At 36.7% G+C, this 19,042-nt stretch overlaps 1 protein-coding gene across 1 annotated transcript in view; it reads right to left on the reverse strand.

Moving 5' to 3' along the window:
• Positions 1 to 14,513, reverse strand: part of LOC144957958 (glucose 1-dehydrogenase 1-like) — a 20,788-nt gene extending 6,275 nt beyond the window's left edge. The window contains exons 1-7 of the mRNA XM_078889520.1: positions 14,382 to 14,513; positions 8,385 to 8,524; positions 5,430 to 5,522; positions 4,353 to 4,491; positions 2,987 to 3,027; positions 2,579 to 2,648; positions 1,046 to 1,082 (exon numbers count right to left, since the gene is read on the reverse strand). Coding sequence (XP_078745646.1) covers positions 1,046 to 1,082; positions 2,579 to 2,648; positions 2,987 to 3,027; positions 4,353 to 4,491; positions 5,430 to 5,522; positions 8,385 to 8,524; positions 14,382 to 14,433 — 572 coding nt within the window. The 5' untranslated portion in view covers positions 14,434 to 14,513. The remainder of the gene's footprint in view (positions 1 to 1,045; positions 1,083 to 2,578; positions 2,649 to 2,986; positions 3,028 to 4,352; positions 4,492 to 5,429; positions 5,523 to 8,384; positions 8,525 to 14,381) is intronic.
• Between the last annotated feature and the right edge of the window lie 4,529 nt (positions 14,514 to 19,042).

The raw sequence follows: 19,042 nt of genomic DNA on the forward strand, positions 1-19,042 counted from the left end.
GTTGATGGTCTGAGGCCACGGCAGCTCGGCGTTAAGTACGGATGTACATAAGGCTGCGTCTCCACTTTCTTGATATTGTGCGGTAGTCACACAACTTGGTTTTCAGTGGGTCCATCAGGTGATATTCATGTTGTTTTGTGGATATTTTCATGGGGAAAGACACTGCCGCCAATTACCTAGTCGATTAATGCGCATTCATAATACCCACTGCTTGTGTGCTCATGATGTATTCCTTTCCTCTATTATCTGTTCCTATTTTTGCATTACCCATCAGAATTTCGATGTCTTTGTCAGGAGCTCTATCAAATGTGGTCTGAAGCATGGCATAAAATTCGTGGTTAAATTCTATGTCTGAATTGTTGGTGAGTGCCTACTCTTGGATGATGGTGACTTTTCTCCCTTGGAGTTAAACCTAGCTGACAAGATCCTGGATTAAATCGGTTCCCATTCAATGAGTGCTTGAGCACCATTCGAGCTCATCATGCTTGCAACTCCGTCTGTGATGGTTACTAGTCTCGTCTTCATGACCTGAATAAATAATATGCTCTCCTGACGAGAGAGTGATCCTGATCCATTCCATCGGCTCTCCCATATTCAAAGTAGCACGATTCCGTATTCACCAGACCTCGTCATACTTCCTCTTGTTCCCCCCATATCTCCTGGGGTGGCATCTCTTCGACTCAAGTCAGTAAATACAATATTATGTTCTGTTCAAGTTTCCGTAGCTTTGTATTTTTCAACGGGGTGGGACGGCTAACTTTACGCCCAACCCTCCTCCTGTTTCTGATCTTGGGACCGACAAGTTTTGGAAGTGCTCTGGGCGGAGTTTACACATCTGACGGACAGAAATTTGTAGTTGGTCATCGTCCTATTAAGGGAATACCAACAATCAGATAACATGTCTCGCGGCATCATTGTCCACACGTCTTGTGGACTATCTGTTTATTCCAAGACAATCAGATTGCAGTTCGTGGATTGTTTCTTACATCCACGGCTGGGGACAAAGAAACTTATATTTCTATTAAATAATAAAAATTTTACTTACTTCACAGAATTGACACGAATCCCAGCGGACCGAAATTCTGTGGATAGACAATAGAAATGCATATAAAATTATTCATGAAGGAAAAGCATAAGAGATAAAACGAAGTAATTAATGACGACGACGACTACGACGACGATGATGATGATGATAATAATAATAATGGTGATGATTATGATGATGACGACGACGATGATAATGATGATGATGGTGATGAGGATAATAATAATAATAATAATAATAATAATAATAATAATAATAATAATAATAATAATAATAATAATAATAATAATAATAATAATAATAAATGTTATTTGAGTAGCGCCGTACTTCCGTTTAAACTGGCACTAGGCTCTTTACATTTTTTTTTAAAAACAACAATATACAATAAATACAATAAAAAATAAAAACATAGAATTCCAATTACAGCGAATAATAAAAAATAGAAATCATGAGACAAAATGTAAGTTTTCAATTTAGATTTGAAAGCTGATAATGAGTCAGCACTTTTAATATTCTGGAGGGAGAATGTTTCAAAAATGGGCTGCCCAAAATTCAAACAATAGTTCACCAATCTTGAGGAATATTGTAGGTTTAGATAAGATTGTTCTATCGCCATTAGATCTTAGACTTCTACTTAGAAAATAGGGGTGCACAAGCTCATATAAATGTTCGTCCATGGATATGACTATTTAATGTGTTATAAACAATTGAAGATATTTTGTAGATGATGCATTTTTCAACGGGTAAACAGTGCAGCTCACTAAAGGGGACTAACAGATGCCTTTTTACGTTTTTTTAAAAACTAGTCTAGCACTAGCAGCGTTATTTCGCACAACTTGAGTGTTTTTTTGTTGTTTTTTTTGTATTTACTTTAGAGATGTTAACAAAAATCTAATTTGGATAACAGTAAGGCATGTATCAGGAGTTCAGCTATGGTGGTAATGATGATGGTGATGATGATGATGATGATGATGTGGTCTTGTGGTATGACACTCGCTTTCGGATCGGAAGGTCCTGGGTTCGAGCCTCGCTCGGCGCATAGTTAAGTCCTTGGAAAAGACTCTTTACTCACATTCTCTCACCGTACCCAGGTATAAAATGAGTACCTGGTCGTTAACAGCGTTGTCGGAAAAAATGGTATGATCGCCTAACAGCCATTATGTCTCGTTCTTTATGTTACGTTTTGTTGTTGGTCAGGGACCCTCTGTAAAGCGCTTTGAGCACGTTTAGTGGATATTGCTCTATATAAAAGCTCAATTTTTATGATGATGATGATGATGATGAAGATGAAGATGATGATGATGATGATGATGATGATGATGATGATGATGATGATGATGATGATGATGAAACTTTTACTTCAAACATTAATTTACTAATGTCATACTTGACTTGTCAAAAGGCCTCAAACTTACACGTTAATGAAGGAGATGGAGACGAAAAAGAAGAAGAAGAAGAAGAAGAAGAAGAAGAAGAAGAAGAAGAAGAAGAAGAAGAAGAAGAAGAAGAAGAAGAAGAAGAAGAAAAGCCTACCCAAAGCTGCATATTCAGTAAACTTGTCAATGGCGTGCTTTGCTACAGTGTAGGAGAAAAATCCTGGTAACTGGAAACAATCAAAAACAAACTCAAGTCGATATAAATTGGCAACAAATCGGATAGAATCAAAACTGAAAATATGAAATAATATTATGATTTTGACAACTTTGACGATTACTATGACGTATATTATGATGAAGACGAAGTTGCTTATGATAATAATGGTAACGTCAAAATGATGGTGAAGCTGGAGATGGTAATAATAATGATGATGATGATGATGATGATGATGATGATGAGGAGGAGGAGGAGGAGGAGGAGGATGATGATGATGATGATTTCTCCTTGATGAGTGATCATCATCGCCCTCTTTTGTTTTTTTTTAAAAACAAGTCACGCTCTTACATTTTCTGTGGTAATAGTTGTGGACGTGTTGACAATACAACCTGAAAGCAATGTGAAAAATGTTGTAGATAAAATGAAATTAATGTTCCGTATAACATTAAATGTCAGTATCTATATACATGGAGCTTTGTCAGTGATATCCTAGTTACATAAAAATTGAATAATAACTTGACGTGAATCAAACAAATACCGACGTGTTTACGAGTTAAATTCAAAAGTACAAGCAAGAAAGTTAGAGATCGTTAATTCTCTCTCTCTCTCTCTCTCTCTCTCTCTCTCTCTCTCTCTCTCTCTCTCTCTCTCTCTCTCTCTCTCTCCTTACTTACAGTCGCAGACACATATATCTTCTGTTCTCACTTACTTAATAAACAAACATATCGTACATAAACCCGTGTTCATGATAATATTACACTTCATTTTAATTTATGTGCCTAAATCTTTTATTGATAGCTAGAAACAGCATGTTCTATACCAAGATTCAAGTCTAATCAGTAGGATTTTAATACTTTGTTATTTTAATAGTTTCAATACGACTAATTTCCTCCCATTAGTCTAAGATTTGAGAATTGCCATTGGAGACAAGACGATGGATCGTACTACGTCTTGTCAGCAGTAAAGATTTTCTCCCGAAATAAACTCCTCACTTTCCTGAATTAGATCTTGATAATTATCTACCTGATTTACCTATAATCTTCCTTTATGTTTTTGTTTGTTTTGTTTGTATTTTTTCTCTTATTTTGTTTTTGGAGTTATTTTCTTGGAGAGAAGGGGGGTCCTTTGGATCATTTCTACTCTTTGTTATTGTGTGTGTGTGTGTGTGTGTGTGTGTGTGTGTTTGTGTGTGTATGTTTGTTTTGTTTGTTTTGTTTCTTGTTTGTTTGTTTTTTTGTTGTTGTTGTTTATTTGTTTTTGTTTTGTTTTGTTTTGTTTTTACTGCTGTCTGATTGCATGATTTGGCATACAATCATCACCATATCTGATTCCTAACAAATCAAATGATTCGAAAGTACTTAAGTTTTACCTAAATGAAAACAAGACTGGAAGTTTATTCGTGTCTCTTTGTGCGAATCTATGCTCATCTTAAAATAGAATTTGTTAAGCTACAAAGTCCTACGAGGTAAAAAATTATGCGTTTAACAAAACATAAAACGTGCTTAAAGAGCTCATTTTTCTGAGTTTTTGTTTGACTTAACGAACAATAAAAGATTACAAATTTCTGTTACAATTGAGTATCAAACACACAATCTTGGAATGCAGCAACAGGTTTTGGAGGGGAAAATTGTCGCGATTTGTATGTACATATACAGTAAAGTATTTAATAATTTATTCACAATGTGACTCATACAATTGTGTAACGCTTATATACCTTTGGTTTTCTTCAGATATGGCAAGGCAGCTCTGGACAAGAAGATTGGTGCCTTGAACATGAGATCCATCATCGTGTCTAGCCCTGTCTCCGTGAGATCACGTAATGGCTCGTGTGCAAGTTGTCCTGCGTTGTTCACCTAATGGGATATCATATCAAATAACAAGGCAGTGAAGCTTAAACTTCTTCTTCTTCTTCTTCTGTTTCTTCTTCTTCTTCTTCTTCTTCTTCTTATTCTTATTCTTCTTCTTCTCCTTCTTCTTCTTCTTCTTCTTCTTCTTCTTCTTCTTCTTCTTCTTCTTCTTCTTCTTCTTCTTCTTCTTCTCTTCTTCTTCTTCTTCTTCTTCTTATTATTATTTTTATTCTCTTCTTCTCTTTCTTCTTCTTCTTCTTCTTCTTCTTCTTCTTCTTCTTCTTCTTCTTCTTCTTCTCTCTTCATCTTCATCTCTTCTTCTTCTCTTCTTCTCTCTCATCTCATCATCATCATCATCATCATCATCATCATCATCATCATCATCATCATCATCATGATCAACATCATCATCATCTTCTACCCAAAAGCTGCAGCCGACCTCATTTTGAAAAATGAATTAAAGTTCATGTACAGCAGTACTCATTTGAACAAGGAGCAAAATAGGCCCATCGGTTCAATCTTGGTATTATGTCGGCAACAAGTGTGTTTAAAACTAAAATGCACAGAAATACAGATTTCAGTAACATAATGGATAATTATATAATAATTATAATAAGTATATTGGTCATTTTCACAAGTTCGCCAAGACATAGTAGGTACCCGTTTGTGGCAGTGGAGCACGCCTATAGAAAACGATCACCAACTTCATTAACACCTACATTCAGTCAGTATCTACAAAACAACCGTAAATTCATAAACAATGTACTCTTAACAATAGTGTCCGAGTTCAAATCAAAAGACAATCCATCATTGAAGGCAATGAAACTGGCGCATCCTAACCACCGACACAAAAGGCAATTGTTTGTAGAAGTAGACGAAATAGTATTACTCTTTTCTCGGACGTGAGGCAAATAAACCGACAGATTTTTTGTTTGTTTGCTTACCAGAATATCCAGTTGTCCAAATTGTTTGACTGTTTCCTCCACTAAATGTTGTCTACAGGCTTCAGTCGTCACATCCCCAGGTATTACGAGGATCTGAAAAGAATAAAATATTCTGTTCGTTTTACTTTTTCAATGTGAGCTTTTACATATCGCATTATACTTTAAATAAATGTGTTCAAACTCAAAACAATTCACAAAAGACCACAAGCGAACAGCAAAACTAAACTCGTAGAATGAGCCTTGAGGACTACAGTACTACCGGTACTCATGTTACATATTGAGCTAAATTTGAGTAGAGAGTCTGGCCCAAGGTTTCTCTCAACGTTGCGCCGATCACTGTGGAATTGAAGACACGTATGCCTATGCGGCTATGTGGTCTTGTGGTATGACACTCGCTTTCGGATCGGAAGGTCCTGGGTTTGAGCTTCGCTCGCGCATAGTTGAGTCCTTGGAAAAGACTCTTTACTCACATTCTCTCACCGTACTCAGGTGAAAAATGAGTACCTGGTCGTCAACAGCGTTGTTTCTGTCCGAAAAAACTATAATTTCGCCTAACAGGCGTCATGTCCCGTCCCACATGTTAAGTGTTGCTGTTCGCCAGGGCCCCTGTAAAGCGCTTTGAGCATGTTTAGTTGATATTGCTCTATATTAAGGCTCAAAAATTTTTTAGACGTGTACCTACGTTTTGCAGGATAGTCCAAATTAACATGAACGCATTAACCCTCTCCTTTACCACCCATATGAAAATCGTCACATTCGTTACGATGCAGCCAACATTTTTTCTCATTCTGCTTTCTTTTGTACATCATCATCTTTGAACAAAAATGTTTGCTATAGTTCAATTATATTAACACCGTGTTGAAGAGCTCGTTAAGCAGAAAAAAATATGTATAGCAAGAACTAACAGCTTGTGTTTGAGCGAAAAAATTATTTCTTTTTGGTATAAGTTGGATGTGAAGTTTTGGGGACAACCCGGAAAATGGCCGGTAAGGAGCGAGTTAATGTAATCGAAATGCCTTCAAACCGACGGAAAATATTACTCATCAAAATAATGTTAATTTAAGACCATATAATTGCTTTCGACCATCAGCCTTATTAATGTGTAGGTAGGATTCAAGTCATTGAGTGTCATAGCGCTAGACGACCACAAAGCAGCAAATTAAATCAAAACAACAAAGGTAGATTATATGGAATTAAACATATTCAATAGGGCAGAGGAGTTGTACATTTTTCCGATTCCAAGCTCATTGGAAGTGTTATGTTACATGTCATCTAGAGAACTAATAATGAAAAGTTTACGTCTTGAATCATAATGTGGCATAAATATTTTAGTAGCATGATGTATATGCAGATTTTTTTTTCATTACGGGAGGTAAAAGAGCGAGGATGGATGACGACCAGCATATATTTAGACTGGAAAATAAGATGCCTTTGAAACCAAAACATCAAATACACAAGGTATATTATATTCAGTCCTCCGGTGGAGTAATTTTACACCTAATAAGAAAGGAATCTTTTTTTTTTTGGACATCACACTTTTGTTTCCTATTCACATAAAAAAACACAAGATTTTAGGGCGACTTGACTTGAATTAACGCCCTTCTTATGAATAGTCGACAGACTTTTCCGCTTGGGCTGCTTTGATTATTGTTTAGGAGACAAATGTCCGTTCCCGTCGTTCCTCCCATGGTGGGCAGGGAGGTACATACTGTGTCTTCTATCCGCTTATGTCTGTTTTAAAACATGCTTTCTGTCTTTGTCTTGGAATGGGATTACTTGGTTTTGTCCTGGCCCTGACAAGATACCCTGGCTGGGAGGGAAACAGTCAAATGTATAGTTAGTCTTAGGAGACGATATTTTTTTTCCTTGTAAATCATCTCTTTGTTATGCACTGTATTATGTTTTGTTTACATATTAAATATGATTTGTAAACATTTGAGTGTATTCCTCTTAGTGGGGACATGTACTTGTGTCTGGATGAGACTTTTATGTGATCTCAAACTTAGTACACTGATAGTGTGCTCTTGGAGTCTACATCTGTTCCCTATTTGAACCAATTCCCTTTTGTCTGCCTTATTCTTGGATGCTTTAATTGTAATTCTAGAACTTTTTACTATCCCATTTTCTTCCTTTTTAAGGGCGCTGATATAACCTTAATGTGTTGCAAGCGCCGTAAAACCCTTAAAGACAAAAACAAACATTCCCGTCGTTCTTTTGCACATTGTCGGATTGTTTCAAGTTATTGAATTGATTTTTCAACTGTTGGCCAACATGAGGTCACGTCTCAGTGTTGTAACTATGGATGTTCCTCGTCGATCTCTTTACTTTTTGCTCTTGTCATTGAAATAGTGAACAATCGACTTGTTGCTCGGGGTGTTAATATCTTGTCTTAGAAAATGGCCGAAAAGTCGTAGCCTGTGTTGTTGGATTGTGAGAGATGGCGGTGTTTCTTTGGTTTTGTAGTATAGAGATTTGTTTGATATTCTAGTTGGAACTAGATAGTATTCTATTCCATTTCATCATCTAATTTAATGAAAATACAAGGCAAAACAAAAACGTTTGAAAATTGCCTACTTGAGGAAGTTGATATTCCCTGACATGGTATGTGTACAAAGAAAACAATATTGAATTGAATTTTTTAAAAGGGTGTACTTATTACCATAATTAATTATGGATAAAAATGATAATTATTCTTTTTATCACCTTCATCATCAACATCATCATCATGATCATTACCATAACCATAATCATCATCATCATCATCATCATCATCATCATCATCACCACCACCACCATCATCATCATCATCATCATCATCATCATCATCATCATCATTATCATCATCTTTATCATCGGCATCGTTATCATCATCTCTAGGAATATTGTTAGGAAAGAAAGGAGTAAAAAGAAGAAGGCAAGGGAGAAAAAAAGATAGACGTATTTGAATCAACTCACCTGATTGTTGTCAGCGACAGCCTTTTTACACTCATCTGCAACTGCCTGTAACTTCACTTCAGTACGGGCGTTCAGAGTTACTTTTGCCCCTCGCTTGACAAACAATATGGCTATGGCTTTTCCTATACCAGAGCTGCTGCCTGTTTAAAAAAAAATGTTGTCACTGATCCTGGAGCCGGATATATATATATATATATATATATATATATATATATATATATATATATATATATATATATATATATATATATATATATATATACATATATATATCTTGAGCACGTTGCTGATCAGCTGTCTCCACGAATCACGATTCTCTGTGGTGCGCATGAAATCTGCGTTGCTTTTTAAATCACATTATATCTTATGCTATTCATATTCTGTCCTCCAACGACGACGCCTTTCATATCTTCAATTTCTTTGAATATTATTTCACTATATATGTTAAAAAGGTCAGGTGATAAGACGCAACCTTGTCTTACTCCCTCCTCGGTGTTAAAGAAGTCCGATGTTTCATTATCACGTTTGACACACGCCGTTTGATTCCAGTATTAGTTTTTCACAGGTCGAAGGCCTTACTGTCTACACCGATCTTTTCTAAGATTTTGAATAGCGTTTCGTGATGTACTAAATCAAACGCTTTGGAATACTCAATGAAGCATAGATAAAGTGATTTTTGTTTTCGATTGACCGCTGCATTTTTGTTTTCAATGTAAAGATTGCATTCATTTCTTTAACAAAAAACCAAACTGCTCGTCACTTATCTCTGGAGAGATCTTGCTCCTCATTATTTTCATAAGTATTCTTAATATATTTTTTGTGGCACGGCTCATTATGCTGATTGTTCTGTGTTGGTCACAGTCAATAGTTCCTTGTTTTTGGGGGGGGGGGTATGGTAATGAATACTGATTGTCTTAAAACATTAGGCAATTCACCCTTTTCGTATATGGCATTAAAGGCTTTTGTCATAATGTAGCAATGACTATCCCGCACAAATCTTTGGGCCTCTTTTTCGCTCACGAAGTGCCCAAATTCGCGACAAAATATGGGACGAAACCGTTTCGTACATGCTATTTTAAAAAATTAATTACGACGCTGTCTATAATTGAATATGACTGAAAGTTGGCACACAGTTAGAAAAGAGGTCATTTTAGATTATGTCAAGCGACAAAACTCGTACAATTACCAGTAGACCGTTAAAAATAGATTTTTGCTCTTTGGAGTACAATATTTCTAAAACTACAAAGAGGAGAGATTTTGTCGCTATTAAGGTTATATATGCACATTTCTTCTATTTATATTTCAAATTTCATTTGATTATGATAAGTACTTTTCCCGTATTCTCACAAAACATCAACCCAATTTGCATTTCAATGAGTGAAAATATGGAGACGGCCATTTTGCTCCACCATCGCGCGACACGAAAATGACGTGAGCGAGGCAAGGCTGCCAGATGGCCAGACTTTAACCTGACCAAATTCGACTTCAAAAGTGGCTAAATAGAAAATCATATGGCTTTCAATATTAAAATGAGCTAAATTTTAACAAACAGAAAATTGAATAGACTAGGATAAATGTCACTGAGACAAACATAGATGAATAAAATGTAAAAAAGAAACAAAATTATATATTTGGCCACACACGTGGCCATCTGGCAACCTTGTTCGCGACGATGGATGACACAAATCCTCGCGCGCTTTTAAAAAAATTAAGGTTTTGTTTCATTGTTATGTCATAGGGATAGTAGATTAACACATTCTCTCTCTCTCTCTCTCTCTCTCTCTCTCTCTCTCTCTCTCTCTCTCTCTCTCTCTCTCTCTCTCTCCCTCTCTTTCTCCCTCTCTCTCTCTCTCTCTCTCTCTCTCTCTCTCTCTCTCTCTCTCTCTCTCTCTCTCTCTCTCTCTCAAATAAATACTAGAACCAACATAAGCCATGGTCTCACGGGACTGATTAATAATAATTCAGCAGGCATTTTTCGTGTCATTTGTATGGGTTGTAGACACAAGATTACACTTCGGAAAAGTTCCAAATGATCAATATTATGTATATTTTAAAACAAATTTATAGTTGAACCTAGCCATACAGCTCTAAAACTATACAAGTTAGAACTCTTCTGATGTCTTCATCATATTTTCTGATTATTTAAATAAAAAAAATAATTTTAAAATAAATTTTAAATAAAATATCTAATTCCACGTATTAAGAGAGATACAGGCACAAACAAGAATAAAACGCAGAAAAAGCGTCCCATGTTTTCCGTATTTTTTCTCTTTATGAGTCATCCAAATAATTGACATCTTTGAAACTGCATAACTTTGTTATATATTAATGGATTTTCAAAATTCAAAAAGATTTTTACTCAGTGGAGATAGGGCTTTGATTTAAGAGTAGTATTTCCTACAAAAATAGAAAACAGAAATTTTCATAGTCGTTGTTACATAATGTCTATTCCCAGATCGTCGAGGGCGTCAATCAATTCTATTGAGAAACTATCTTGGCCTACCGCTTTCCCATTTTTCATCTCTTTGCAAAACGCTTCTACTCCTTCTCGCATAATCTGGTGACCCGTGTTCACAGTAGAGATTTCTTTATCTAAGCACGTTCCTCTTTTGTCATCCGCGTAAAGATTTTTATTTCTACTGCCCAACGTTCCAAAATTTCATTATTGTCGATAAGTATATTACCGTTTGCGTCTTTAACGCATTTTCTTACCATGGTTGGTCGTTTTCCACTTAGATCTTGTATTGACTGGTAGAATTGTTTGGTGCTAGATTGTTTTAGTCTTTCAATTTTGTGACATTCATGTTCAATATAATCTTCCTTTGCTCTCTTACACTCACGTTTTATAAGCTTATTAGCTTCTTTATATTCATTGCTGTTGCGTTCTAGTTTTCGTCTTTCATTCATCAGTTTCAAGATCTTGCCATCCATCCACTTTTGTTTTGGTTCGAGTTTTTTTCACAGATGGAATAGTTTCTCTTGCAGATGCTGTGATGCAGTTCGATACTTGATTCCAGTACTCATGTATGTTTATATCTGAGGTCAAGTTTTCACTTTTTTCTTTCACGCATTCTTTGTAATCATTTTTTATTTGATCGTTAATTCTCAATAGATCCAATTGCAGTTTGGGTTCCACTTTCTTTTTCTTTATTTGTGTATGTTTTATTTTTAACGTGGCCTTGACAGGTCGGTGGCCACTATTACAATCTGCGCTTGGAATAGTTGTTGCGTTGCGTACGATATTTCTGAATCGATGTTTTTAAACCATGTACTGACAATAGTAAGGTTTTCCAATCTGCACCAGTCGATATATATATATATATATATATATATAATATATATATATATATATATATATATATATATATTATATATATATAAAATATAAATAAAGTCACTCACATATTTTTGGCCGAGACAAATGTTTCTATACTAAGTTTCAGAATAAAAAATAATATACGGACTATTTGAAATATGTATTTTCGATCATGAGCAGGGCTTTTTAAGAGAACAATGGTGGTCATCAGTTAGTCCTTACATGAATCCAGTCGAGAACACGTGGGTTATCATAAAGTACACACCTCATCAAAATGGAGATGGTTTATACCAGCTTCTTCAAGATATCTGGGACAATCTCACTGCAGTGTTTATTGGACGTTTTACATGGTTCATGCGAAGACGAGTGGTTTCCCCCGCATGAAGTCAAAGGAGGGCGCATAAAGTAGTGTAAATTTGCAAACACTTCTTAACCTTTCTATATCCTTTTTTATACAGTTATACATATGTATATACATATATTATGTTTAGATATTTCTATCCTTTTACATAATTATGTTAATCTCCCTGTCCTGTATAACTGTATAAAAAAAGGATATAGAAAGGTTAAGAAGTGTTTGCAAATTTACACTACTTTATGCGCCCTCCTTTGACTTCATGCGGGGGAAACCACTCGTCTTCGCATGAACCATGTAAAACGTCCAATAAACACTGCAGTGAGATTGTCCCAGATATCTTGAAGAAGCTGGTATAAACCATCTCCATTTTGATGAGGATCTAAACGGTGTACTTTATGATAACCCACGTGTTCTCGACTGGATTCATGTAAGGACTAACTGATGACCACCATTGTTCTCTTAAAAAGCCCTGCGTAATTCGAGCCTTGTACGACGGTGCATAATAATGTATATAAACTATTGTGATTTTTTTGTGCTTGAAAAAAGGAACGTTTTCCTGAAGTACATTTCTAATGCAACTGTCAGATGACAACCTGCCATAATTTATTCTCACAAGGATGTCTCTTGGGCTTCCAAGATCCAGCTCCAAACTACCACAGAATCACATTCCCTTTTTCTATTTGGTTGTGAATGGAGGTCATTCCATGCCTTTATATACAATATTGTTATGTACTAAGGTTGCAGGTAGCGACATTGGTTTCCTTCAGATTTTTTTTGTCAGTGTCCTACTCCTCCAATGCTGTTACCAACGGCATTCCGTAGCTAGCACATGACAAATTTCCATCTTAGTTGTTTTTCTGTAGTTGATTGGACGAACTCTTTGTGCATCATATAATATTGTTGACTGTTGTCCGGTCATATGACACAATCACTCCTTAAAAGTAAGCATTCTTCTTTTCTGGTTGCTGATTTTGCAAGTACCAGATGTTTCAAATGCATTATACACTAGAGATGTTCATCTTTTCTTTTGGTATCTACGTCCGTAGGTTTCCAACTTTCGAAACATTATTCTTTTTATTATTTTGAATAAACTTCATTCAATTTACTTTACCTCTAATTCTTTTTCATTGACCTTGAAATTTCAGTGACTCAAAATGTTTGATAAAATATGGATGCAAACCTTTGTTTCAGAAACTGAATCAATTTTTAAAAGTCTACTACATAATTACGTTCTATCCGTTGCTTCAGATATGATTTGATATCTGGGTGGGGTTCCTAGCCTCTCATAGTGGGCAGGGAGGTACTAACTGTGTCTTCTATCCCCCTGTATCTATTTTCCAACTAGCTTTCTGTCTTTGTCTTGGAATGAGCTTACTTGATTTTGTCCTGGCCCTGACTGCGGATACCCTTGCTGAAAGGGAAACAGTCAAATGTATAGTTAGTTTTGGGAGATGATATCCTTTTCCTTGTAAATCATCTCTCTGTTATGTAATGTATTATGTTTTGTTTACATATTATATATGATTTGTAAACATTTGAGTGTATTCCTCTTAGTGGGGATCTGTGCTTGTGACTGGATGAGACTTTTGGGTGATCTCAAACTAAGTACTTTGATAGTGTGCGCTTGGAACCTACATCTGTTTTCTATTTGAACCAATTCCCCTTTGTCTCACTTTTTCTTTGGTGCTTTAATTGTAATTCTAGAACTTATTACTTTCCCATTTTCTTCCTTTTTACTGGCGCTGATATGACCTTAATGTGTTGTAAGCGCCGTAAAACTATCAAAAAGCAAAAAAAAAAAAAAGCATGATTTAATATGAATAAGACTGAGACTGTCTCCCTATGGCATTCAAAAATATGTTGTCCTTACAATCGTCGGTTCTTTGTCAAATGTTAGTGTCTTTGGTCATTAAAGCTCCGACTTATCGAACATGGTCTTTTTCAAGGAAGTTACCTTTTTGTCTTGAGCGGACATCTGCATTGTGTGTCATATTCATTAATGATCAAACTTGTAAATATTCTTTCGTACCTCTGGGATCTAGCGTTTAGCTATTTATGGGTTCATGTATCTGAGTATGTCATTTAAGTATTTCTGTATGATTCTCCAAAACGATAACAATGTCAGTATTGTTGTACATTATTTTCTACAGTTAGGCATTTTCCCTTCATTTTTCTCTCATGTATTGTGATGGGTACTTGAAATTATTCTCGAGTTTTTAAAATTTTTAACAAGCTTGGGGCCATTATAAATGATCGATATATGAAGCAAAGGCAATCTCGTTGGTTAGTGAATGCATTATTGGTTTAATATGATTCTACTCACCAGTGATGATGGCAACTTTTCCTGACAGACTCAAGTTTTCAAAGTTTGCCATATTTCTGTCGGTAACAGCAAAGTAAACGTAAACTGAAAATATAAGAAAACAAAATTTTCCAGCTGCTCGCAGTTTTGACGTTGTTGTCATCGAGTTAAACATAAAAGTCAGTGGAATAACAGATGAATCAGTCGATGTTAAATTGACATTTGTGTGATGGTGTTATGTTATAATTGCCAAATGAAGTATCTCAAATGAATGACAAGAAACAAATTTAAACATTTCAAATTTATTATCAAACAACAAAAATTAAAATGCTGACCAAATAGTGACAGGCAATTAAACAGTTTTAAAGTTAGTTTTTCCTCGAAACTTAAGTTTGAACTGTTATATAGCACAATATTCACTATAGGGAATGAGATTAGCGGAACAGTAGCGTCCCTAGATTGGACGTCACCGGCGGAGAAGTTATTAGAGAGAGAACGGCATGAGACACTTCACCGAAAGCGAGACGAGAGAGATGCATGCGCAAAACCATGTTGACGTTCTCTCTGTAAGGTGACGTCCAATCAAGGGACACTACTCTTCCGCTAATCTCATTCCCTTTATATGCCCAAAATGCTTTACAAACTGTCCCATGATAACATAACACTTAGCATGTGTAACGAGGCATTGCGCCTATAAGGAACACTAACAATTTGTTGTTTTCTTCACAGAGACAGTGATGGTAATGGTCAAGTATTCCTCTACGCCCGAGTTAATGTGTTTATAGCGAAACTCGAACCAGAGACCTACAAGTCGGAAGGCGAGTTTAATGCCAAAGATCACAAGTCGTACACAAATCATATTCCTTTTCAGACTTTGTAAACATTTTGCATAAGCACGCGATGCTTCCGGGTCCATCAGACGGATGTTCTTCTTGGGACAATAAGTATCAACTCTGAGCGCATGAGCAGTCTACCGCCATCATCTTCTCTATAATATTATGCTGAACATCTGTGGCCCCAGTGACTTTTTCCTACAGCTTTTTAAAACAGCCGTGTGAAATCATTGAACGGCATTTGCAAAAATGATTGTAACAATTCTAAACCACAAAGATTACCATGTCTTAAGCGTTAAATAATACAACATTTATCACCCCATAGCACAGCACTGCTTAATCATGGGCTTGTGACCGGGCGAAGTCTGAATTAGAAGTTTTCTTTAACCTGTTAACTGCCCAACTCTGGAACGGAACGTATTTAAAAGGTTGGCCAGAAAACTAGGAGCTTTAATTTTGAAATGTAACCATATACAATTGTTTCTTTAAATAATGAGAAGTTAAAATAAAAATAATCCCAATGTGTTCCCTTTAGTTCCCTAGATGTTTATCATAAACAACAGTATACCAAAAGTTAAGATTGACTGGTATAGATAAGAAAGAGTCGATTTGTTTAAAGGTCGCGACAATTTGGACCGATGTTTATAATACAGTGCCAGACAACGTAATAGAAAGATACAAGAAGAAAATCAACCTTACATGTCAGGGGATCGTATCTCATACATCTTGATTACATATTATAATCACAAGTCTGGGTTTCAATACCCGGTGGAAAACGGCTAATTATTTTGGGATGATTTCTATTATTTATTCAGTTAATTTGTGAATCAATCTTTCCGTTGTATCCCAAACACCTTTCCAGAATGTTTCTGTGCACCGTTGACGACAACCAACTTTTAAATACCTAGCGACACATAACATACACACACATACACCCCCCCCCCCCACACACACACACACACACATAGTGTTGCACGATAAGCAACTGACAAAACTTTTTAAGCAACAAGTGAAGCCTATGACGGACACGATTTGTTTTGCTTTTTGTTTTTGTTTTTGTTTTTGTTGTTTTTTTAAGGGTTTTAAGGCGCTTGCAACACATTTAGGTCATATCAACGCCAGTAAAAGGAGCATGTAAGATTAAAAATTCTAGAATTACAAATAAAGCACCCAAGAAAAAGTTTTAAAAAAAGGGAATTGGTTCAAATAGGGAACAGCTGTAGGTTCCAAGAGCATACCGTCAATGTACTTGAGGTCACCTAAATTCTCATCCAGATACTAACGAAAGAGTGAAAATGGAGAGGCTTCGTATGGGAACAAAACAGACAAATGGACGTTTCGGGTACAAACCCTTCGTCAGCACAACAATACACAAATTAACGTGGAAAACAAATAAAATAAAATACAATGCAAAATAACTTGTATCGTTTGTACTCAATGGTGATTGCAGTATGAATGAAACGTTAGCGTGGCGTGGGTAACAACAAGATATGAAGTGAATAGAAAAGTGCCAGAAGACAATAGAGAATAAAAATTTTTCGCGGCGGTGGTGGGGTTCGAACCTGCGACCTTATTGGTACGACAACTCCGCCTGGCAGGTGAGAGCGTGGCTCTACCGTGTGAGCTATCAACGAACACAAAAATATTCGTTTCAAACTCAAAGTCATTACTAGATCCCTCTCTCACCCACTTCTTGAGACCGCCGATTCGTTCGTACACCACCATCGCGAATAATTTTGACCAGCAGTTAAGCTTAATAGCCAATATTCTCAACACAAACATATAACATAGAAACGATTGAGACATTGAGTATGCTCCGGTGTATGGGGTGAATTTTTAATTCAGAAAAGTGAGTGGAGCAGGCACTTATGTTGGTAACAACAAGATATGAAGTGAATAGAAAAGTGCCAGAAGACAATAGAGAATAAAAATTTTTCGCGGCGGTGGTGGGGTTCGAACCTGCGACCTTATTGGTACGACAACTCCGCCTGGCAGGTGAGAGCGTGGCTCTACCGTGTGAGCTATCAACGAACACAAAAATATTCGTTTCAAACTCAAAGTCATTACTAGATCCCTCTCTCACCCACTTCTTGAGACCGCCGATTCGTTCGTACACCACCATCGCGAATAATTTTGACCAGCAGTTAAGCTTAATAGCCAATATTCTCAACACAAACATATAACATAGAAACGATTGAGACATTGAGTATGCTCCGGTGTATGGGGTGAATTTTTAATTCAGAAAAGTGAGTGGAGCAGGCACTTATGTTGGTAACAACAAGATATGAAGTGAATAGAAAAGTGCCAGAAGACAATAGAGAATAAAAATTTTTCGCGGCGGTGGTGGGGTTCGAACCTGCGACCTTATTGGTACGACAACTCCGCCTGGCAGGTGAGAGCGTGGCTCTACCGTGTGAGCTATCAACGAACACAAAAATATTCGTTTCAAACTCAAAGTCATTACTAGATCCCTCTCTCACCCACTTCTTGAGACCGCCGATTCGTTCGTACACCACCATCGCGAATAATTTTGACCAGCAGTTAAGCTTAATAGCCAATATTCTCAACACAAACATATAACATAGAAACGATTGAGACATTGAGTATGCTCCGGTGTATGGGGTGAATTTTTAATTCAGAAAAGTGAGTGGAGCAGGCACTTATGTTGGTAACAACAAGATATGAAGTGAATAGAAAAGTGCCAGAAGACAATAGAGAATAAAAATTTTTCGCGGCGGTGGTGGGGTTCGAACCTGCGACCTTATTGGTACGACAACTCCGCCTGGCAGGTGAGAGCGTGGCTCTACCGTGTGAGCTATCAACGAACACAAAAATATTCGTTTCAAACTCAAAGTCATTACTAGATCCCTCTCTCACCCACTTCTTGAGACCGCCGATTCGTTCGTACACCACCATCGCGAATAATTTTGACCAGCAGTTAAGCTTAATAGCCAATATTCTCAACACAAACATATAACATAGAAACGATTGAGACATTGAGTATGCTCCGGTGTATGGGGTGAATTTTTAATTCAGAAAAGTGAGTGGAGCAGGCACTTATGTTGGTAACAACAAGATATGAAGTGAATAGAAAAGTGCCAGAAGACAATAGAGAATAAAAATTTTTCGCGGCGGTGGTGGGGTTCGAACCTGCGACCTTATTGGTACGACAACTCCGCTGGCAGGTGAGAGCGTGGCTCTACCGTGTGAGCTATCAACGAACACAAAAATATTCGTTTCAAACTCAAAGTCATTACTAGATCCCTCTCTCACCCACTTCTTGAGACCGCCGATTCGTTCGTACACCACCATCGCGAATAATTTTGACCAGCAGTTAAGCTTAATAGCCAATATTCTCAACACAAACATATAACATAGAAACGATTGAGACATTGAGTATGCTCCGGTGTATGGGGTGAATTTTTAATTCAGAAAAGTGAGTGGAGCAGGCACTTATGTTGGTAACAACAAGATATGAAGTGAATAGAAAAGTGCCAGAAGACAATAGAGAATAAAAATTTTTCGCGGCGGTGGTGGGGTTCGAACCTGCGACCTTATTGGTACGACAACTCCGCCTGGCAGGTGAGAGCGTGGCTCTACCGTGTGAGCTATCAACGAACACAAAAATATTCGTTTCAAACTCAAAGTCATTACTAGATCCCTCTCTCACCCACTTCTTGAGACCGCCGATTCGTTCGTACACCACCATCGCGAATAATTTTGACCAGCAGTTAAGCTTAATAGCCAATATTCTCAACACAAACATATAACATAGAAACGATTGAGACATTGAGTATGCTCCGGTGTATGGGGTGAATTTTTAATTCAGAAAAGTGAGTGGAGCAGGCA

The sequence above is a fragment of the Berghia stephanieae genome, chromosome 1 (genome assembly GCF_034508935.2).
Source record: "Berghia stephanieae isolate SIO BIC M18660-M18661 chromosome 1, UCSD_Bste_1.3, whole genome shotgun sequence".
NCBI lineage: Eukaryota > Metazoa > Mollusca > Gastropoda > Nudibranchia > Aeolidiidae > Berghia > Berghia stephanieae.